Genomic DNA, 24,387 nt, shown 5'->3' with positions numbered 1-24,387 from the left:
AAAATTTTGCCAATATCTCCTATAGTGAACGCCTTTAGAGTCAACACGAAGTTGGAATGAAAGGCAATTTAATAAGGAACATGTTGACATAGGAAGAATCTTTCCCAGTTTGAAAATGAAGAGTCGGCGTAGAAACGAACATTACTGTGTCTGCACTGGTTGCTTTTCCCTGGTTTCCCCTATAATGACTTAACCGACCCCATACCGTTAACTCACCCGTAATGGCGTTTCTTCTTCTGGTGGTATCGAAGGTGTGTTCTTGTGACGAAGGTCAGGTCACAGACGATGCATGTGCGGTCATCTTCTGCAATGATAAAATATTCCATCAAAGCATTATAGTATAGTCAGGTCAATAATAGGATGATATCAGTGCTGAAGGCAAGACAAATGAAAGCAAAATCACATAGGTAATAACTCAACATGATTTCAATCATTATCGAATCAAACACTAAACCGTGCAAGGAATGGTACGAACTTAATTTAACACTGAAGAAGAAAATTGATGGATTGATTGTAAAATTTATCAATTGCGTAGGTATTTATTTGACAGAGCAGTAAGACTGCTTAGTTATATGGAGGTAATAGAGCACCGACACCGCGCCAGCAGTGAGGCACAGTCCACAGCAGAAGTAATGTGGGGTTTCAGTCATGGGTATGATCTGCTTCTGAAGCTTAGGAACGATTAGCCAGACTACAATGAAACTTTGAATGTAGCTTACATATATGTATCTTCACCCTTGCAGCTGCAACTTTAGCTATGGACATCTTCTTTTCGATCACTCCGCATTAAACAATCGTCAGTCAAAGCCAACCGTTGAGATTGGTAAAACCCTACATTACTTTAGCGGTGGGCTGTACAGTGTACAGCCCTCTGCAAACTGCGTGGTAGGTATTTTTTTTTTCGAAAAAAACGAGCATAACGCGAATACTATGCTATTGGTCATTCGGAAATCGTGACAGCAAGACGCGCGAGACTTCGCACCTTAACCCTATTCCTGGCGGGGGGGGGGGCCTCAGGAGCCCCCCCCCCTGAGGTTTTTTGGTTCTATCTCCCAAACGCGTTGAGCTAGGAAGCTCAAATTTTCTGACTTTTCTTAAAAGGCTTCTACGCAACATGTCTGAAAATTTTGAGTTGATCTGACCTAAGGTCAGGTCACCAGAGGCGGTTTGGTGACGCTACCTCAGAAAAGTTTGCAATCACGCCAGAGCTAGAGTTTTTGACCGATCAATTTCTTCTCTTCAGGGTTTAGTTAGGGTACCAGTATGTGCAATTTGTATATCTCGGAATTTTGATATCGGTGACCTAAGGTCAGGTCAATTTCGCGACCTCCCCATTATAAGTCAATGGGGGAAAAATCAACTCCCTGTTTTTACCACTAAAACGGGTCGGAATGGCCCCATATACGATACATGACTTCATATACGATCAACCTTCACTACCTTGAGGTCTGTTTTGCTGTTGGGCAGCTGTGAGGTCATGTGACGTCATCAAAGGTCACCAAAGGTTTTTGGCCAATAACTCCGTACAGGAACAAGATACAGACGCGTGGATGGTCTCATTGTGTTTAGCTCGTCAAGACGCATCGAATGATATACATGATGACCTCGAGGTCACGTGACCTGAGGTCAACCTTTGACCTTGACCTTTCGAGGTCAACATATATATCATTCGATGCGGATTGACGAGAGGATCACGATGATGCCCTTAGTTTGTTCCTATCTTGACTAATTCGAAAGTTATTCGAGAAAAACTCTCTCCATATCTAGTGCCGCCATTTTGACTTTTTCGACCCCTGTGACGTCATCTTTGACCTGACCTGAAAATGACCTTAGTAAAAATTGTAGATCTTGGCCGTGCGTATCCGATGCCGTTTACCGCTTGTCGCTATCTTGCTTCGTTCTCGAGATCTCAGGGGGGGGGGGGCCGAATCGGCCCCCCCCCCCCCGCCAGTTTCTTGTCCCGGCGGAGCCCGCCAGGAATAGGGTTAAATTGACATCATCGCCGTATTCATTTTCCATCTAGTTCGGCATCAAAACCCAAAAGTTTATATTTGCCCCCAAAACAAACTTTTGCATTTTGTTGCCACACAAGGCGTTTATCTTGTTAAGTGATAGACCTAATCGAAGGAGTGGAGCATGGCGCATCTATTTGCAGTGAGTTCTGACCGACTGATAGCATAGCCTTTGAGTTATTATCGGTTTTGTCGAATAAAGAATGCCTACCACGCAGTCTGCTGAGGGCTGTACATACACCGTGCAATCCTATGTTCGATATATCATCTCACTTATTAAATATTTTAGTGCCTTGTAGGTATATGCCGTTTAGTAACAGTAATTTTTCCAAAACTAACTATGATAATATTGCAGCTATGGTAGCTATGTCAGCCGCAAAATTCCCCGCCGCCTCCCCCTAGCCGAATCTGATGATGATTTAGATCTATCATCTACCATCTGATATCATTACCTAAAGAATTATAGATACCGGCTCAATGAGACAATGAGACTGAACTCATCTTACCGTCGTCAGTGAGACTGAAGTCCTCTGAGTCGGGGGTGGCGTCATTGGCCGAGTGTCGCGCTGCCGCCGGGGGTGGGGCCGGGGGCGGGAGCCGGGACGGAGCAGCGGCGGCCGAGCCGAGCTCGGTCAGTCCAATAGGGCGGCCATCTGAGCCCAGCTGGCCTGCTCCAACATGGCGGTGGTCAGAGCCGAGCTGGACGGCTCCGATATGGCGGTCGTCGCAGGTGGTGAGTTTGTCGTAGCCGTGCGACGAGCTGCTGATGTTCTCTGAAACGGAGAGCCGAGCGGGCTGCAGGTGACGCACGCCGCATGGTGCTTATTCATCCTCGCGTGCCCGTGGCGGTGCAGTGTGAATAAGCACATCAGGGCTGTGCTATGTAAATATTCACTGAAAAGTTCATCAATTGTGGTGACGTGGTCAATGCACAAATATGGGACCATTACCTACCTACCGGCGTCAGTAAACCCCCAACTGCCAAGCTATGGGCGGAGCTGAAGGCACCGAGCCGTACTGAGCACAAAGAAACTGATGGTGGCGCGGCTGTGGCCTTCAGGAGTCCTCAGCCCTTTGGAAGGCTGATGCCACGGTATATTGGCTGACGCGAGTGAACAGGCGGACCCGCCCGGACCTGGGCAGAAAATCGCTGCCTCTTGTCTGGTGGAGCACTGGAGGCCAGGCGGCGCCGCGGTCAGCGAAGGACTGTCGCCTGTAACCGCACATTACGCAGTAGGTACATACTAACTAGGCATGCGACTGTCTGCATAGCATAGGCGAAGGAACAGGGGGCGGGGGCATAGCTCCCACTTTTCAGCCATTTTTAAAGTAAAATCTTTATTTTTGATTTAACTACAAAACTAAGAGCAGAAAATGATTCAGCAAGGTGAGATGAGCACAAAACTGCAAAGAATTTCTTCATAGGGGTATTGGGGCTCACACAGAGTGCCATTGAAGATCGCCTGACCAGTCGCCGGCAGTCGGCAGCATCCCGCGACCCTATCTCGTCCCGCTGCCGAACGCCTCGCCGGCCGCGCCGGGGCCGCTGTGCCGCGCCCTCTACCCCGGAAAGGTACTCCACTGAAATTATGCATCTGCCCTCAGCCGACTACTGATGAGGGCATCCAGATTTAATAAAAGTCCGTGCATGTCATATCCGCGGGCCCGTTCAGTTTTCCGCGAAGTCGTTGTCTAGTTTCCTATTGGTTTTCGTTCCGAGGCCGCCGAGGCGAGGCTTGGCGGGCCGGAAGCTGCCAGGGAGCAGCCGCCATCCGCCGCTACGACCCCCTGTCGCCTGTCGCTGGGTTTTCGGCGCTGCCAGCACACACACCATCAGCTGCGCCAGTGTAGGCACCAGACTCAAGACTGACCCTATCGGGCAGCTGCCGCCTCCAGCCGGCCGCCGTAACCGGCCTCCAGCGATCGCCGTGACCGGCCGGACTCCAGCGATCGCCGTGACCGGCCGGCCAGTCCAACTGGCCTGCGGGTCAGTGGAACAGTGCCCTTGGACCAGTGACCCCTGCAGTCCGGTAGGCTCTCGGATCAGCGGCCGCCTTTCTCTCCAGGATCAGTGGCCGCTGTTCTCTGCGGGATCCGGCTCGGCGCCTCTCGATCCCCAGCTCGGCTTTTAATTTCGTCGATCGGTTTGGGCGCGGCGGCAGAATTCCGATCAGGGCGGCGTGGCGGGGAGCGGGGACGGCCCCGGCTCACGGCGCGACTGCACCGTTTCCGGGCGCAGCGGGCAGCGGACAGCGGTCCCTCGGTATGGCTCACCATCAGTACCGGGCAGCGGGCACGGCTCACGGTCCCAGCGATACCGGCCCAGCGCTGAAACGGTCCGCGGTATCGAGGGCGGTATCGCACCGCACTGAGACCACTGCAGATCCGCTGCGGAGTCATTGGCCTCAGAAACCTGGGCGGCCAACAAAGTGTTCTGTCCTCACCGCTCGGCCTTATTCTACCGAGGTTTGTTTGTATTCCTTTTATCATGCCATGCTCTCTCTCTCTCTCTCTCTCTCTCTCTCTCTCTCTCTCTCTCTCTCTCTCTCTCTCTCTCTCTCTCTCTCTCTCTCTCTCTCTCTCTCTCTCTCTCTCTCTCTCTCTCTCTCTCTCTCTCTCTCTCTCTCTCTCTCTCTCTCTCTCTCTCTCTCTCTCTCTCTCTCTCTCTCTCTCTCTCTCTCTCTCTCTCTCTCTCTCTCTCTCTCTCTCTCTCTCTCTCTCTCTCTCTCTCTCTCTCTCTCTCTCTCTCTCTCTCTCTCTCTCTCTCTCTCTCTCTCTCTCTCTCTCTCTCTCTCTCTCTCTCTCTCTCTCTCTCTCTCTCTCTCTCTCCTTTACCTGTGTGCTTTTGTGAGTGTTTGTGTGTTATCACTCTGTGTGTTTATCTCTCCTTCGCCCTCTCCGCCGGCGTTCCGGCCGTCCTTTCTGACGCCACCCGCCCTCGCCAGCCACTCGTGGCCCGTTTTCCGCCGCCGCCGCCCGGAGTGATGCGATTACGGCCGTCGCCGCCCGTTCCGCCGTTTGGACAGCGGCGATCGGCCGCTGTCGCTGGGATTTGGCGCGCGCAGCGACCGGCTGCCGCTGACGAGGTGGCAGCACAAATCGAGTGGAATTCGGCCCGGAAATGGGCGCCGCTGATGGCGGAAACGGCGCGGCAGCGGCGATCGCGCCGCCCAACCCGCTCGGCCGATGGTTCTGCAGTGGTGCCCTTCTGCACCACTGCAGTGGTGATCGCGCCGTAATGTTCCTGCCCCAGAGAGCTGCCCCGGTCGGCCGCTGTGGGAAGTCGAACAGTCTGCCTCACTTCTATAGAGGAGACTGCACGGTTCGTCGGAAGGTCATTTCATGCTCAGAAGAAACGAAATATACCATTCGAAAGCTGACGGTGAGCTGATAAAAGTAATTTTTATCAAAATCCTTCGATGACCTTCTTTAAAAATTGCGTTTTTGTAACACATTTTTTTTTTTTTATTCAACGTGCTGTCCCGGCCATCTTTGTAATCATAGACATATTTTTTGAGGTCCGGTGAAAGCTGAATGCCAAAAGAGCAATATCTTTTTAGCGAAACGATATTTTCAAACATTAACCCTCGCCGGCCGAGGGGGGGGGGGCGGGTGCCGCCCCCCCCCCCATAGGGTTTCTTCGCGATAGCTCCGAACACGCTGGCGATAGAGAGCTGAAACTTGGAATACCTGACCTTTGATTCAAGCCGGATCTTTTGACACCAACCGCATTTTGGGTCAGGCCAGGTCACTGACCTATGACGTCATAAGTGAACCTCTGCACGGTCTTCAGATGTCGCAACTTCGCAACGCCCTCACTGCCAGAGGAGATGTCACAGGGAAATGAAACTTGCAGGATCTAGTATCCATTATGAGTCTCACAACTTGTATATCTCGGATTTTTCCTAAAGGTCATATGAGGTCAGGTCATTTTCGTGACCTCACCATTATAAGTCAATGGGGAAAAATGAAAACTGCTTTTCTGGCGCCGGGAACGATCTCCAACTATCTCAAGCACACGGACACAGAATCGTGATTTGATGCACTCCTTGCAAGGTTAGATGCGTCACTTTTGCAATGTTGACCTTGCGTGACGTCATTTATGACGTCATCAAGGTCATATTAGTTTTTCGTCAATAACTCCCGATCAAATAGGGCTAGCGAGTCGGGAAGGCCACCAATGGACTCAGGAAGACCTGCCGAATCGAATGATATGCGATATGACCTCTTCCGACCAACTTCGTGACCTGGAGGTGCTGACCTGACCTTGACCTGAGGTCAACACCCTAAGTTGACCTGACCCGAACAAAAAGTAGATCATTCGACGGCTCGACGCGCCTGAGCGAGGCGAACACGATACTGCCAAAATCGCGGCTCTGCGGCCGTTTTTTGCGAAGTTATTCACCAAAAACTGAACCGTACCTTGGGGCACTTGACCTGACCTCAGAGTTCACCAGTTGACCTAGGACCTTAAAATCGGGTACCAATCTCTGCGTCTCGTAACGGCGCACACACTCGTTTTTTCCGTGACGCGCTAGCTCCACCAGGGGCGAAACGGCGAGGGGGGTCGTCCCCACCCCCCCCCCCTCGGCCGGCGCGTATGTACATATGTAGAAAGCCAATAGGTCCGGCTAGGGTTAACCCGCGCACCGACGGGGGATGGATATCCGCCCCCCCTGAGGTTTTTCGTAGATAGCGGGAAAACTGCGGCGCGTAGCGCCGCGAAATTTGGTACATACGACTATTCTCTTATCAATTTTACACATGGTGTGCAAGTTTGAACCTTATAACTTTTAAGGTCAGGTCACCAGGTCACTTTGAATAACCCAACCTCAAGTCACTTTTTTGCAACTTTGTCACCGTGCCAGAGCTACAGTAGATGTCGGCGGCCTTTGAAAGTCGCAGGATTTTATAAGGTCATTAGTAGCTACAATTTGTATATCTCGGAATTTTGATATCGATGACCTAAGGTCAGGTCAATTTCTCGACCTCCCCATTATAAGTCAATGAGGGAAAATCAACTCCCTGTTTTTGCCACTAAACGGGTCGGAATGGCCCCATGAACCATACATGACTTCATATACGATCAACCCTTACTACCTTGAGGTCTGTTTTGCTGTTGGGCAGCTGTGAGGTCATGTGACGTCATCAAAGGTCACCAAAGGTTTTTTGCCAATAACTCCGTACAGGAACAAGATACAGACGCGCGGATGGTCATTGTGTTCAGCTCGTCAAGGCGCATCGAATGATATACATGATGACCTCGAGGTCACGTGACCTGAGGTCAACCTTTGACCTTCACATTTCGAGGTCAACATATTCGATGCAGATTGACGAGAGGATCACGATGATGCTCCTATCTTGACTAATTCGAAAGTTATTCGAGAAAAACTCTCTCCATATCTAGCGCCGCCATCTTGACTTTTTTTACCCCTGTGACGTCATCTTTGACCTGACCTGAAAATGACCTTTGTAAAAATTGTAGACCTTGTCCGTGCGTATCCCATGCCGTTTATCACTTGTTGCTATCTTGCTTCGTTCTCGAGATCTCAGGGTCATCCGCCCCCCCCCCCCCGTCGGTTCTAAGTTGGCGCAGACCCCCGTCGGTGCGCGGGTTAAAATATATCACGGCGCAACGGGGACCATTGTAACATTCTTGCAGGGGTCAAATATAGCAGGTTATAAGTCAGAGGCCATTAGGTCAAGGTCATTAAATTTTCAAGGTATAGATAAAATATTGCTAGAATTAAGAGAACTATAAGTTTTGTGCCAAATCGGCAGCTTTTTACGCGATTTATTTGCGAAAAACCGAGGGAGAAGAGGTCCATCTAACCCCCGGATAAGTGTGAGGTTTTAAGTTTTTTTTTTTTTCTGAGAAGAACCGTTCTGTTCCAGTCTGGGAAGATGAACAAGTGTTCAACACGTTTGTTAAAGCAAAGTTTTTGGAAAAAAATGTGTTGCTGTAACCATGTTAGTTATAACATGGTAAAATTGTCCCCGGGTGGTGTTACTTTTGATCCCGTATCTGGGGTGAATTGTAACAGCTGAATTGACTTTTTCGGACCACAATTTTGACCCGAAAAAGATGTTATTTCGGAACTGTTTTATTGCATTTAAAAGAAAAGATAATAGTTTCTGAAAATAAAAGAAAGAGCTTATAACTGCAAACGTGTTTGCACCAGATGATAAAATGCAAAAAAAAAGAAGCTACAATTGACCCGGTCTCCCCTACTATTAGGTATTCAATTTGCCGTTTATTCCGCAATGTCAACTGCTCAGGCCGTTTATATGTAAGAATCTTGGTTCATACCACCGGATGTCTGTGAATTTATCTTCAATAGGCCAAAGTATTTTTGGATGTCTTTATCAGGCAGGAGCCGGGCGGGGCCGGGCGGGGGGGGGGGGGCGGGGGCGGAACCGAGCCTTGGGACGGGGGTGGGGGCGGGTGCCGTCTCGGCTCAGTCGCTCGGAAAATAGGTGCCGGCGCGCGCCCAGGCAGGCGCCGCCTCTTTGTCCCAGGCGCGCAGCAGTGCACTCGGCCCCAGCAGGTGGGGGAGTGAGAGGGGCCGGGGTGCTGAATGGGGCTAGCAGACACCCCTGTGGTCTCTGCGGCCGACCTCTGCAGCGGGGCCGCAACATCCCCGCAGTCTGCAGTGGGTGTGTAAAACCACCATAGTGCGCTATTCAACCACTTTCTTTTTCATTAAAAAAAATCCAGGATTCGGCGATCTTTTTTTCAGCCCAGTACCGAGGTGCCTTGCGCAGTGGTGCGGTTGCCATGCCAACAGAACTTATATTGATGAGTGGTGTTCGGTGACCCGCGTTCCAGCGATAACTCATCGCCGTGAAATTACTTGCCCGACAAGCGCAAATAATCGTGGACGGAAATAATAACACGGCGATGTCTATCTAACACATGGAGCTAGAGATTTATCGCTACGAGTATTTGCATGATGAAGCCTAAAGCGGGGAGGCGTCAACTGTTCAGTATTGGTGGTGGGGACCGGGGGGCGACAAAAACCGATCAAAAACGTCAAATCGCGGCAAAAGTGTCATGCGTAATATGGCATCCGCCTTTCCCTCGGCTGGTGAGGGTTAAATACAAAATTAAAACTTGTTTATCAAATAATCAATGACTTGACTGAGTGAATAAGGTCATGTTTAGCGTGTCGGTTACTGCGTGTTGATACGAGGTTCAGGGCTCCCGGCTCGGGCGCCGAGTTGGAAAGGGCGTAAAAGCGGCCCTGGCGCCCCGACGTGTTACCATCCCCGGTACCTAGGGGAGAGTGGGGTAATTTGGCCGCTTTTTTTAGAAAACGATATAACTTAAAATTGACGACACATTTCTGCATTTTCTCAACACTGGCAGGTGTCGTATTCATTTTACTTTACTGGACAGTGAACTTGAAATGATAGAGTAATTACTTATATTGAAATTGTGACGTATTACAAAGGTCTGCAAGACGGCCAAATTGCCCCACTAGCAGGGTTATTTGGCCGGGGGTGTGGGGCAATTTGGCCGGTGTTAGTTTGCGGTCGGGATTTTCTGTTATATTGCGAGTCAGCTTCAGATTCAGCAATGACGTGTGTCCTATGACGCATTTGCCGCATTTTGGAAGTTGACTCAGGGGTCACAGGGGTCAAAATAGCCAAATTAGCGGCTCTAGATGCGAAGACAGTTTTTTACGAATAACTTTTGAAATAATCAAGCTAGGCCAAAACTTCGAGTACCATCGTAATTCTCTCGTCAGTCCGCATCGAAAGATATATGTGTTGACCTTGAGAAGTCAAGGTCAAAGGTTGACCTCAGGTCACGTTGCATATGGTCGCTTGACCTCAAGGTCACGTGATTTCAAGGCCATCATGCATATCATTCGATGCGCCTTGGCGAGCTGAACAGAATGAGACCATTTGTGCGGCTGTACCATTTTTATGTAATGATTTATTAGCAAAAAACGTTTGGTAACCTTTGATGACGTCACATGCTCTTACAGTTGACCAATCGGAAGTAAGGCATCAAAGTAGTCAAAGTTGGTCATGAATCATGTCATTTATGGTACAATTGACCATGAAAACTCGGCCGTCCCAGCATATAGACCATGAGCGCACCGGCCAAGTTGCCCCGCTAGTCCCGGCCAAATTACCCCATGTTGTCATTCTGAAAATTTTTGTCTATAAAGTCATCACGGCTATACGGAATTAGATAAAATTGCTCTTGGAGCCGCTGAACACCCCCAAGAATGGCGCTATAATGTCTGAATTCGTTTTTAGCCCAAATACTACATGTTATACACCTTTGTAAACAGAAGTAAAAGTTACCATTTTCTAATGAAATTAACGTTTTATTAATTTTGAATAAAACTACGAGGCGCAAAGTTTTGACATTTGTCCTCCAGTTATTTCTACCCATGACAAATGAATAGAGACTAGAGCTATTTCACTCACTTTTATTAGACAGCGTACAGGTGGGGGCGGCCAATTTACACCACCGGCCAAATTACCCCACTCTCCCCTACTACCTTCCTGGCGGCGGTTAGATTTTGGAGCCACGAGCGCCCGCAGCTGTCTCCCACACTCCTTTACGCCTCCGACATTGCCCTGGACCCAGGGTGTACCTGACCCGACTTTAAAAGTCAAATTCACGAAATCTAGAAAGGAGCTCATTCCAGTGCCCTGTTACGGCCCACAGCTACATTTCAGTGCATCTCTTACTTTGATGAAGTTGGGGATTTACCACCAGAGTCCAAGTCAGAGGAGTCTCGAGCCTACACAGCTCCGCCTCACTGATTCCCGCGTGCCAGCCAAAGTTGGACGTCCTGCTGGAACGCTGCCGGCCCACTCTGACATCCCGTTTGTCCGCCCACGGCCCAGGATCGGGCTGCGCGGGGTCAATTAAGCCGATCATTCGGCCTCTGCTGCGAACCACAAAGGAGGCGGCTGAAGCCGATGTCATTAGTCGATACGCTATAGTTTGGCTGCTCTCCAACAACAATCCCTTTGAAGCTGACCGTCCAGTTCCTCTCCTTTGCAGGCGAGTACCTATTCAACCCTCGCACTCATATAGGGGGCCGAACGAGCCTCATGCGGTGTCTGAGTGCTACCATATGTCGTATATAGGTACCTATTGTATGTATGTCGGTATGACAGTTACATATTCAAAATACACGTTAAAAAGGAAAAAGGAGGTGGTCCGAGCCCTTATAAGGGCTCGGACTCAGGAGTATGAGTGTCGTGAGTGCACGCTGCTCACTCAGGGACCCTATAGCCCCACAGTGGACTGAATAAGGGCCCCAAGAGATGGGCTGGGCCAAGGCAGTATATACTGCCTCGGCCCAGTCCGGTGACCAAGGGTCACCTCACCAAAGTCCGGTTGTGAGGTGACCCTTGGCGACCCCGCCGGGTAATCGTGATCACCGGACGGTGGCGTCGACCCAACAGGTATGTCAGCAGCTATACCAATAAAATAAATTGAAACTCATCAGTCAAGATGGCCATCCGCTGTAGTGCTCTTGTGTTTTTGAGCAGGTGCGAAGAGATACGTATGCTCGTACTTTCACCCCCTGTATGCGGAATGCAGCTACACACCGTGCTCCTACCTTTGCCGCTGCTTGTGTATACTAAGAACAGCGTGCAATTAGTGACCGTAGGTGAGCGCATACGCCGCAGGCATTACAGTTTTATCGCTCCCGTATTTGCTCCGCTACTCAGCACTCCAGTTTGGCCGCCGGGTGTGGCGGGCCGTGCTCGGCGCTGGGACTGGAGACGCGGCCGGTCTCTCCGGGCGGCGGCTGCTCGACGGGAGCGCGGCCCAGGAGGGCGGCCAGCGCGCCGCGGCCGCGGCACCTGGCCAGCGCCTCCAGCAGCGCGTCCACGGCCGACATGGCCGAGACGCCCAGCAGGAGGCTGACGTAGCCGCCGGCCTCCACCAGGAAGCTGGCCAGCGGGTAGGCGCGGCTCTCGATGCTGACCTCCTGCGGTGGTGCGGCGGCGCGCACCGTCACCAGAGTGCTGTTCCGGCCGGCCGGCCGGCCCGTCTCCGCGTACGAGAGCGTTGTGCTCAGGCGGCGCGCCGTGCAGGCGAGCGGACAGCGCGCGGCGCACTGCTGCAGCCGGCTGCCGAGCTCGGCGTCGGTCCGCGGGTCGGCCGCGCCGGCGGGGCACTCGGCCAGCTGCGGGAAGCTGCCCAGCAGCTCGCCGGTGACGCAGCCGAACGTGTCGGCCAGCAGCCGGTCCCAGCAGGCGGCGCGGCACACCAGGTAGTCGTAGCCGGCGGCCGCGCGGCACGGGAACGTGCGCCGCTCCAGCCGCTCGATGACGTCCGTGCGCACCTCCAGCGCGGTGACCAGCTGCGCGCGCCCGATGCGGAAGCTGCGGTCGGGCCGGACGCCGCGGCCGGCGGTGATGGCCCGCCGGCGCGGGTGCACCATCACCTGGTGCTGCCAGGAGCGGCTGCCGACGGCGGCGCGCAGCACCAGCGCCAGCTCCAGGGCGCCAGCGCCCGCCCAGGTGGTGTTGGTGACGAGTGTGTGGCAGAGCGCGCCGTCGGCAGAGCGGGCCCAGGAGGTCCACCGGCCGACGGCCACCGGCACCGGCCGGCCGCCCGGGAACGGGGCGTCGGCGCCGGGCGTGCACCGCGGCCGGCACTCGGCGACCAGCGCCGTCAGGGGCGGCGCACCGCGCCACACGGCGGCCGCTGACCGGGGCGCCGGCGCCGCCTCCGGCGCGGCGCACACGGTCACACTTGGCAGCTCCACGAGCGGCAGCTGGGTGTAGGTGCGCGCGACGGTGACCGGCTCCTGGTGGAACAGCGTCCACAGCGTGAGCACCTGGTTGGCGGCCACCACGGCCAGACCTGCGGCCAGCGCAGAGCGCAGCAGGCGGCGCGGCGGGCAGCGCGACGGCATGGCCAGCCGCTGCCGGTCTGCGGGACGGCGCGCCGTGTCCGGGCCCGGCGAGCCGCGCACCGACTGGCCGCCGCCGCCGCCGCCGCCGCCGCCGCAGGCCGTCTTTGTCCCCCGCCGCCGGGGCGGCCGTCGCCGCGTCTTTTCAGGAGTCCGACGACCCGCCTGCGTGCTCGCCGACAAAGGCGCCGCGCGAGCGCAAACAGCTGGGCGGCTGGAGGCGGTGGACGCTCCGCTGCTGACGGTGGTGCGGCGGCGCGCAGCGCAAACAGGCGCGCCCGGCCGCGAGCTGTTTGATCGTGCCGGCGCGCTCCAGAGGCGCACTCAAAGAACAGCAGACACGATCGGTATCGTCAAATACCACGCGAAATATTCAGGACTGAGTGATGTTTCTAGAGCATAGGCGCGACACATTTCTTTGCGAACTTTTCCCTGAATGCCGTCACCCAGCTTAGCATTGCATGCCTCCAGTCATTTGACCACAAAGCCTGGATGCCAGCAGCGATGGCCAATGGCTATTTCATGGATGCATCTATTATGTATTTTACAATTACGTCAGTACTGCACACCGTTAGACGTTCCTCCTTTTAGCAAGCTGTCTATTCGGGAGCCCTCCACAGGTCTGTGTTTCTTCACAACCTTGCGCTGTTGTTCCTTTCAGGATTCTATAGTGCCACACCTGCATCTGATTGATTGCGACTACGTAAATGCACACACCATAGAATCAGGATTTATGTCATATGTTGCTATTCACAGTGAAAATTGTGTTAAAAGGTATAGGTAGAAAATCCATGGATACTTAGGTACAATGTAATTGACGTACCGTGAGGTGCGACTATTTAAGACAGTTGGGCTATTTGAGACAGCACTGCAGCGATCTAGGGAAATCGATATAAAATGAGACCATCCGATATTTCTTTGTCATTTTTGTGCAAGGTGGCGTAGAACTTGAACAGGGAATGCTGTGGATAGTCTTTTTTAATTTTCAAGAACTTTTGAAATTAGTCGATGTTTCAATGCCGTTGACTTAGAACCAGTCCATTGATAATCATTCTGTCGTTTTGAAAGTTTTGGGTCGCATCAGTCATCACAGCCCTAGCATAAGGTGATGCAACTTTTTAACTGACCTAAGTGTTGTGTCCTACGAAAACAGAAAAGTTTGATTATATTGGTAATAAAATAGAATACCTAGCTAGGTAGGTATATAAATTTATAAAAGCATTTAAAAAAGTTTCAAAATTTAATTTTGAATTGCATGTTCAAAAATATCCCTAGCGGCCTAGCGTGACCGATTCTCTTCAATTACTTAATAGCCCCACCAGCTGTGGGCCGTGGGGCTATTTGAGACAGGCCTCAGCTGAAACAAAAACTTTCATCAATATCACTCGCTGCACCACAATGCGCCTATATGACAGAGGTCAAAGATAACTGCTTTTTTTGTAAATATTGATATTACTGTTCATTGCTCTGGTGTAGAATAACAAAAAGACGTACACGGTACAAAGCCCTCTCGTCTTCGTCATCAGGGATTGAACTATACAGAAATGAGAAAGGTTACCTACATATCTAAGCGCTGAAGAGAATATCTACAATGGACGAATACGAAGATGAAGACGAAGACGATATAATAGACGAAGACGAGAGGTCTTTTTGAAACCGGTTGGATTTATTAAAATATGCTGCTCTGTGCCTCAATATACGTCTTTTTGTTACATTTTTTGTAGTTTACATGCTATGGGAAATATGAACCATTTTAAAGGGAGAGGCAAAAAAACTGCAAATCCTGCAAAAAAAACTGCAAAGGTCAGGTCAACCGGGTAGGCACATATCCCCGAAAACCAAAACTGATATTCGCAGCCTGTGACACATGTTTTATGGGTAATTTGGGGCGTAGAACACGATGGTTACATTCATTTTATCATATGTGTACGTGTTTGGCTAAAAAAGTTCAATTTAAGAAATGCATGTATCATGGTCGTGAAGTAGTCACGAGAAATTGCCAAGATTCAGTTCAAGATTTTGGAAAATGCGGAACGATAATCAATAATCGAAGATAGCCATTTGATTGTTCATGGTATTGATAGTCTAATGGCGTTTACGGCATGTCTGTATGTCTATTCTGTGATTTTATATGATTTTTTGAACATATGCCGTTTTTGGTCGAAAACTCAGAAATCATGACGTCACTAAAACCTGGATATCTCAAAAAATTTTCCGACCGATTTCTTTTTTTTTTTGAAACTTTGTCACAATAAACTACCATGATCCATCAATTTCCTACAGGTACTCAAAATTTGGCGCGCCTGCGGCGCGCCGTTTTCATGCTATGGCCCGGCGAAAAAAGTGAGGGCGTTTAACGCAACCCCCCCCCCCCCCCAGCAACTCGCGGGTTAACAAGGGTGGAGCTTTTCCAGGGAAGCTGGTGGGGCAAAAAGTCGTCAAACTTACGATGTCCAGTTGTTGAGTTAGATAAAGTGCAACACTGAATCGATTATTTTTATTACAAAGATATTGTTTGACATCAGAAAGACATTTCAAAGCTACCCAATGCGGAAAAGATTGGTTAGCTAATGCAACAAAGTCCTAAAAGTCAGCTAAAGTTGGTGGGGCAAACGCTTATTGGTGGGGCAAAATGGCCACCAACTGAATAGGAAGCTCCGCCCCTGCAATTTAAGCTGAGTGACCCACACTACCATCTAACATGCGAGTCTGCATGTTTTTAGCTTGCGACCGACCTTGCATCGCATTCCAAAAGTTGATTTTGAGTAAACTTTCGATTTTCCTCGCTGCGAGGTCTGCGAGCTCTGCGAGGTTTGCGGGTTTTTCACTGGAGTCGAATTTTGGCTCGTTGCGCCGGTAAGAGCCGTTTTCACGACGGTCTTTCCGGCGAGCGCACCTAATGTGACCAAATCTGCACCTAATCTCTTTTACAGGAAATATCTTCATTTATTGAATTTATTTCAGTGTTTTAATCGATGATGCTCTCTGATAATACGACAAAGCAGGCATACAAATTAGTGTAACCCTAGCTGATGCTATCTAAGAGACACACTGAACCTGATTTGACCAAATCTACACCTGATCTGCACCAGATGTGCACCAAATGTGTACCAGATGGCCGTCGTGAAAACGGTTATTGCGACTATATGTAATTTTCTGAAGGTGTACCGGCTTCATTGCATTCATGAAGTTACCATAAGGGAACGATCTAATCACTCTATGAATTAGTATTATGCCCGCAAACTCAAAACCCGCAAACTCGCAACCCGCAAGCGAGGTCCAGTGTGGGGCGGCCTTAACCCTATTCCTGGCGGGGAGGCCTCAGGAGCCCCCCTGAGGTTTTTTGGTTATTTCTCCCAAACGCTTTGAGCTAGGAAGCTCAAATTTTCTGACTTTTCCTAAAAGGCCTTTACGCAACATTTCTGAAAATTTTAAATTTTTTGATCCCTCAGGTCAGGTCACCAGGTCAACCTAAATTTAGGTCATGAAAAAGTTTGTCCCCTCACCACAGCAAGAGTTTTCGAGCAAATGTCTTTAAACTTCCAGGTTCAAATAAGCTTACCGATATGTGCAACATATGTTTCGGTTGTTGTTATATCCTTGACAGGTCATGACCTGAGGTCACCAATGCTTACCATTACGGTCAATGGGGAAACGATTCAAACTAACATGTTTGGGGTAAAACAACTTATATGCATGAAACATTCATATCGTCTTCATATAATGATAAAAAGTAAAACAAATATGATAAAACACTTCTTTTTATAACAACATGTTTCCCTAGTCATGACGTATCGAATGATATGTTACTCGCCTATACTTGCTCAGGTCAGGTCAACCGTAACCTGAGGTCAAAATTGAGAGTGACCTTAGTAGGTCAAAATACAAACCATTTGTTTCGCATTTATTAGAGAACTGCAACGGCGTTTACCGTTTCAGGCTATCACTAACGGTTCAGAAGTTATTGACGCAAAAGGGATGTTACTAAAAAATACGCTTTTAGATTTTTAACTCCTAGCGCCTCAAATATCAAAAATAGCTTAAATCTGTTGGCAGCTATTCGAAAGGAAATTTCCTCAGCTATCAGCTGCTTTTTTCCGTTTTGCTCTGACTTTCCTAGATACTGAGCTAGACCTCATTCTTTGAAAACTTTGCCAAATCGGAAAATTTTGGCTTTTTGGGGGTCTCAGGTTTTTTTTTCGTTTTTGATATTAAAAAAATGTCTAAAATGTAGTTCACGTTGAGAGCAATCCAATGCCGCTTACCGGATCAAAATCCGTCCATTAGTTTCCGAGATCTCGGGGGGGCCTAATCTGCCCCCCCCCCCCGCCAGTTTCTTGTCCCGGCGGAGCCCGCCAGGTAGGGTTAAGGCCGCCCCACGGTATATGTTATTACCGAGCGAGCGAAGTGAGCGGAGTCTTTCCTTAGGTCTAATCTAATCAAATTATATCTTATCATATCTAATCATAATCACATCTAATATCTATCTAATCATATCATATTTAAGGACCCAATCATATTCAAGACGTTCCTCGCTCGAGCACTTCACAATATTACCAGCCTGAAAAAAAATTATTACTTTTTTATATAAACGATTTTTTTTTTTAAATGCCATCATACGATTTTGATAAAAAATACCTTTGTGGAATCAGCTCTCCGCCAGCTTTCGAGTGGTACCTATATTTCGTTTCTTTTGTGGATGAAATGACTTTCCGACGAACCGTGGCACAGCAGTGCGCGCTCGGACTTTCGGAGCGGGTCCTGCGGTACAGCATACCAGTGCAGGCGCTGACCGCTGCTGCCACCTAGCGACAGTGTCGGTAACGGCGCCGCCGGCCGCGGCTAGACCGGACCGGCCGGCCGGCCGTGCGGACGCTTTTGAGAGGCTTAGGTATATCTCAGCAACCAGTTGACCGATTTACATGCGGTAATTTTTGTAGGGTAGCTTCATTCCTTCTACCAAGTATTGGACTATTCCCGATGCATGTGGGTGACCCCTTATGCACGTGCCACGTGCAAAACAAAACGAAGAGGTGTCAGTTTTGTAATAGTTGCAATATCTCGGTAACTACTGGGCCGCCCGATTGCGCTGATAGTTGGCATGTAGGTAGGTACCCACTAGTTGGTATATATTACGGTATATATTATTGGCAGCGTTCGGAACGATTCACTTTTCAACTACAGTCACGGTGAATAAATCAAACTTATGGCGGCTAGGAAATGTTGATATTGTCCCTGACCGAGTGACTGCAGTTAAATGGTCTGGTCGATGCCCCCCCCCCACCTTTTCTCCTACCCGACGGTTTCATATTGGTGATTTTATGACATGCTTTGCTACAGCAACCCCCGGGGGGGGGGGGCTGGAGCGCTTTACCCCCGCGCCAATTAATAATACTTTGTCACCTGACGCACCGACAGCGTAAGTGACGCAAACTATGTTTGGCAAAAACAGACAAGTAGCTCCCATGAAAACTATGGCAGTACGCTTGCGTGCATCCATTAACCCTCGCCCATGTAGGGGGGGGGTTGGTGCAACCCCCCCCCCTGAGGTTTTTCGGAAATAGTGCGCGCCGCCAAATTTTGGGTACCTTATGGGGCAAACCTTGCGCATCTTTTGATAAAAAAAATTTGACCGGGTCATGTCAGGTCACGGAGTTATGACGTCACAAAGGGAACAGCCTCCGGCCGGATTTTCACAAACTGAGTGCCAACGCCCGAGGTTTCCTGCCGGTGGTACGGACATCGGTTGATGGATCGTGATGAAACTTCCCATGCATGTTAAGGCAAGTATTGGCTATCATATGGTATAAGAAACTTGACCGGGTCAGGTCAGGTCACGGAGCTATGACGTCACAAGAGGAACAGCGTCCGGTACTATTTTTGAAAAGCGCCCGAACCACTATTTTGCTAATTCTTGTCACCTCAATGGGAATATGCAGCAATATTAGCTTCTATAGGGAGCAAATGGACCTTCCAAATCCAAAAATACAATCAGATTTCAAAAGTTTAAATTTTGATTTTTCGAATTTCTGCCGCCGACTGTGACCTTGCCGACTTCCGGCGCTCCCAACGCGCCATTTTTAGAGCTAGGGAAACGAAATACATACCAAACGATAGAGAATTGATCAAGGAACACGATAGTGAAGGTTTCAAGTCGATATCTCCCACCGTTTTGCCGCAATCGCCGCGGAAAGTTGAAAAAAGTCTGTTTTCCGAAAATTTGACCTTTGACCGGTCAAAAGTAGGTCAAATGTTGACCTAGGACCAAAAAATATACCACCAATCGCGAGATCTCGGCGAGAGCAATCCGTTGGTCTTTTCCGCTAAGCTCTACGACGCTCCGTTTTCAAACGCCAAGGGGGGGTCGCACCAACCTCCCCCCCTGCATGGGCGAAGGTGGCAGATCGCCGTTTACGGGCGAGGGTTAAGTCACGAACTCACTAGGTAAAAATGTCGTGAATATTGTATGAAAATCACATAAAACAAAGTTTACCTCAGAGCAGCTCCAACTTCCGGTCAATTCTGCAAAAAAAAAAAAAAATATTGACACAGCAGAAATCCTAATGGACGTGATTCTGGAGAGCCTGTTCATTAGTCGGCAGTAAGTAACTTTTAAAATATGTGATATTGACGTGGGGCGCATTACCCCGGGGGTGCGCGCCGCCCCCGGTCCACCCTATCAGTCTGAAAATGGCACATGTATTGCTTATTTTTATAACCAATGGTTCAACACTTCAAAATATAAAAAAGCTAAGAAATCACCGTATTTTTTTGTGGCGTAATGAGCCCCGCTGATCAGCTTCTTCGGAGAGCTGAGGCCAAAAAGGAGCCTTCCGGTAGTGAAAATCAAGGTAGCACTGCGGGCTGGCGGGCTGGATCGACAGCACCGAGCTGGTGCTCACATGGTGGCGCCACGCGGACTCGGAACGCCGGCCGGGTGGTGGTCGCTGACCGCTGCGCCGCCAGCTGAGCGCTCCTCCCCCCCCCCACCCCCACCCCGGATAAATCGCCCGCGCCGACCGGTCATATAGGGTGAGCACCCCCCCCCCCCCCTGGGACCAATCGCCGGCGGCGATCACCGGCCGTTCAGCTGAGCGGCGGCTCAACGGCCATCGTCAAAATGACACGTGACCACCAGCCGGTATTAGGTCCCGAGCGTAGGACGTGACACGTGACCAACGGTCGGTATTGGGTCAAAGAGCGGCGCAGCTGTGCTCCAGGGGGCACCTGAAGCTGGGCCACGTGGCCAGATGGCGGGACGCCTGCCACTGCGAGCCAAATCAATTCGGAGGCAATTCCAACACCGACCACATTCTATTTTATACGTAGGCGTACTTTCAATATGTTCAACTAAACGCAAGGCTTTATAATAAGTAAGACTAGCAATAGTGATAGAGGCAGTTTCGGATTGCTATAGCTAAGGGAAATTACACGTATATTGTTCATTTTGATAAATGTTTAGTTCAATGAAAAACAATATCGAATTTTTATCTGTAGGGGAGAGTGGGGCACATTCGTGCAAAAAATGGATAAACCCATATATCTGTTCTTTGGTTAGTGCAATGGCAAAATTGTTGATTGTAGTATGGAAAGGAACTATTGCAGATAGTTTTCCTCTTTAAAAGTTATCCTCTAAAATTATTGCTTCCATTTGAAAAAATGACTTTTAATAACTCTGAACATTTGCACGAAACTGCCCCACCTATGGGGCACATTCGTTCAAGAGGTGGGGCACTTCCGTTCACCCTGCAAAGTTCGAGAAATTAGGGGAAGCCGGGGGAAGCCCGGCATAGTAAGCTCTTTTTCATTTTTATTACATACCATACGCGCTGTATAAAATGTTGATATCCTGTTAGCTAGCTAAGTTCATTGGCCGTGTTTTCCCAAAAATTCGGTTTCGTGGAATAAGTATAAGGTTGAGAAAATCGAGTTTTAAAAAAGTGTTGATTTTTCTGGGGTAAGCCCGGCATAGGGGTAACGCCGGCCACCTCTCCAACGCTTTACAACGTGTTGATGAAACCATTATGTGTCTTCCAAATATTGACGGAAAGTGAAATATTAAGGTACTGATTAGCTCTGGACATCTTAGAGTTTATGGCACTACTGGTATTTTAGCTAGCGTCTACCACATATACAGTACAGGTCGATGAAAATCGTGATGCAAAATTGACAAAAAATGTGTCTTTCACAATTCCTTAAAATCTATTTTTCTTTTTACCTTAATGCATCATATTGCATATCATTCGACTCGGCTGATGAAGAAGAACACAACGACACCATTTTTGAAGCTCTAGCTTCATTGTCTGTCGCGTTATCTGCAAAAACGTAGTTTGACCCTAGTTGACCTTAAGTGACATGACTGGCTTTGTCTATGATAACATGTTTATTTTCGAAATTTATCTTTGATCTAGGTGTAAACCAAACCTGCTCAGTACCTATTATCTCATGGAAAACAGTGGTTTAGTGGCATTGCTCTCGGTTGGGGGTAAGCTTGGCCACTCGCCCGCGGTTACCCCAATGTGCTAATTTTTATTTTAGAACAGCGATATTCGAAAAAAATGTCATACTTAAGCCAGCCTGCCTCGTCACCCCTCACTACAAACACTTAAACGGTCCTTACATAACATTCGTATAAATGTCAGTACTGTATGGTATAACATTAACAGTGCAACATATCTCACTTTTTAGCTAAAAACCCTTAAAATATCATTTTTGCGCTATAACTTTAACAATATGCAATTTTTGTTAGCCTTAACTTTTTGCTGGCGTTACCTTAGCTGCCACGCTGAAAGGACAAACAGTTGAGCATTTTATTGTGAATAACTTAGCCGGAAACGGGGTGGCCGGGCTTCCCCCGCGCCCGGGCTTCCCCCGGCTTCCCCTACCGGGCATTACCAGAAATTTACCAAAGGAAATTGACAGGGGGTCATTTCACTTGATTCCTTTCGACAAGAATGCATTGCACAACATATGTAGAAAGAATGGGCTGGCCAACAAGAATGTGCCAACTGCCGGCCTCTGTGACCTCGCCAAGTTCGCGTGAATTGCTCGTCACGACGTCGCAAGCAGTCGAGACTGAGTCAGGCGAGCGTCATTAGAGAAACCTACTACAGATAAAGTCATAAATCGCAAAAACTAACAAAAAAATATACACGAATGTGCCCCCAGGCAGTGCGTACACGAACCTGCCCCACAACGTTATTAGTAATATATTTCAAAATTTCTTTTTGAAAAAATGACACTTTTTCAACAAACAAGTTTGCAGCAGTTCCGTGAATAGAGTGAGCTTCTTCATCCCCAATTTTGAAAAGCTGAACCACATTTCCGAGTCAGGATCACGAAAATGGATAATATGAGAAAAGTTTGGAAAGCTCACGAATATTACAAATTTGCGTTTTTATCAAGCATGACAGCAGGTACAGTGTTGTCTTCTACGGTGAACGAAGGGCGGCAATGATAGACATATTTCCATAATTTACCTTGAGCTCGTGCAGTCACTCGTGTTCCCATAAACTGCTGAAAACGAATGTGCCCCATGCACGAATGTGCCCCACTCTCTCCTATTCGCGTTTACAAAGGGAAAATAGCCTTCAGACCCCCTCCTCTTTCTGAATGCCTAAATGCACGGCAGCAAATGTCCAAAAGGCAAAAGTAGGCAGCTGAATCCTACTTGCAGTACCTCTAGGCCCTAGGACAAGCCACGATTGAGGCAGCCAATCAGGTGCGTGCAAAGGCTTATCTTTTGCAAGCGCATTCTGATTCATTTGATAGATAGGTAGGGGATACCTACTTGAATTTTGCTCAAAGTGGGACTACCTATAGCGCCGAAAAGAAAAACAACCAAAACAGAAGAAGTAAAAAGCCAGTCAGAAACTCTGGCTGTTGAGCTGTCGATTTCTTATTCGATCGTTTCCGCCCACGGCCGACATTTATTCATTTGGAGGGGAACGTCAGCCTGTTTTGTCCACTCTCTCCCGCCCCTGTCGGCTACCGAAGCGGCGTCTCCCCTGGGACAGCTGGGTACGAGCGGCCCCGGAACCCAATCCCGGAGCTCCCACCGGAGCGGACGGCCTACCAACTGCGACCCCAGAGCCGCCGGAACACGTAACCTGTCCAGTGTCCACTGCTGTCTGCTGTATCCCATGAGGCGGCGCGTTTTGGAGGGCTTGGCCGGCCTGGGCGCCGTTATCCGCTCCCTTTTTATTGCATTGGAACTAAAGAGTGACATCAATTTTTTCTCCGATCAATTTTTCCTCCTTTGTAATCGTATGCGCGTGATATCGCTCCTCGTTCGGCGCGGACCAGTTCTGACTAGTTTGGTGGGTGCTTCCACTAACCGGAATGCTTCGCATGATACTGGCCGTAAAGAACTTCCTTCCCGGAGTTTCAATGACTACCCTCAGAGTAGTTTAGCTATAGCGCTGGACAGGCAGAGCTCTCGGCCCGCGGCCGTGAACAGCCAGGTTATTGGCGACTTCTGCTTGCCCGAAGCTGGCCCCCGAGCTGTTCTCTTGGGATAAGAACAACTGTTTGATGTCTCTGCACTGCCATTACCAGGGCGTGGACATCATCCATAGGTACTGTTCAGCTTTATCAAATATCAAGCCCACTTGTTGCAATTTCTAAATAAACGATAAGTGTTAATTAATTGTTGGCTCCCATTTGGCATTGAAACTCCTAACCAAACAAGCGCTGCGCCAGCCTTATGCTCCGATCAAATTTTTATGGTGCCTCTCATAAACGTGCTACGTGAGTCGTGAACGCTCCAGTTCTGAGGTCATTGGTGCAAAACTTTATTAAAATACCTATTTTGTTTGTTTGTTGGGGGTTAGGGGCGCGCCGACGGAAAATAGGTACCTATTTTGTCTTTAAAGCGTGATGACTACGTTAAAGTGATATAGGTAATAGGCTCTTCTGTCATTATCGGTAAGAATCAAGTCAGTCTTTTATTACAAAAAGACTAATTGGGACAGTGGCGCGGGAACCGGGGGGGCTAGGGGGGGGCTGAGCCCCCCCAGCTTTTCGGCTGGGGGGGCTCGTAATGTATTTGAGCCCCCCCAGCTGGAGGAATCGAAATCGGAAATCTACCAACATAATTTCATAGATTCATACATAGGCGTGGGAACCGGGGGAGGGGGCAGTGGGGGAAGCTTGCCCCCACAACTCTGCGGCCGTGGGGGCGGTGCCCCACAACGTTTCATGAGGCCAGGAACCGTCGGGCAGCTTGTCCTCCCCAAATTAGGGGTTGTGGGTCACAAAGGAAGAAAGCATGTAAGTAAAAAATCCATCTATTTCACTGGCTCGGCAACTCATTTGGCAGATTAAAACCTTTACTCCAGGTTGCCAAAACGGTAGTTTCTTCACTCAGCTGAGACGGAATACCTCACTTTTTGAAAATATTTTCGTTTTTTTTTTTGTTGAAAAGGCCAAGGTCTGAAAAATAAGTGGCCTAAAACCGGTGAGAAAACTAGATT

The 24,387-nt window shown here is 49.3% G+C and overlaps 1 protein-coding gene across 1 annotated transcript in view; it reads right to left on the bottom strand.

Annotated features, from left to right (window-relative positions):
* LOC122388291 overlaps positions 1-24,387 on the bottom strand; it is a 41,138-nt gene that overhangs the window by 2,374 nt on the left and 14,377 nt on the right. The window contains exons 2-3 of the mRNA XM_043379245.1: positions 2,519-2,785; positions 217-304 (exon numbers count right to left, since the gene is read on the bottom strand). Coding sequence (XP_043235180.1) covers positions 217-304; positions 2,519-2,785 — 355 coding nt within the window. The remainder of the gene's footprint in view (positions 1-216; positions 305-2,518; positions 2,786-24,387) is intronic.

Source organism: Amphibalanus amphitrite, unplaced genomic scaffold (genome assembly GCF_019059575.1).
Source record: "Amphibalanus amphitrite isolate SeventyFive unplaced genomic scaffold, NRLGWU_Aamphi_draft 000316F_arrow, whole genome shotgun sequence".
Taxonomy (NCBI): domain Eukaryota; kingdom Metazoa; phylum Arthropoda; class Thecostraca; order Balanomorpha; family Balanidae; genus Amphibalanus; species Amphibalanus amphitrite.
The sequence above is the reverse complement of the archived record's forward strand: the minus strand, read 5'-3'. Positions and strand labels throughout refer to the sequence as shown.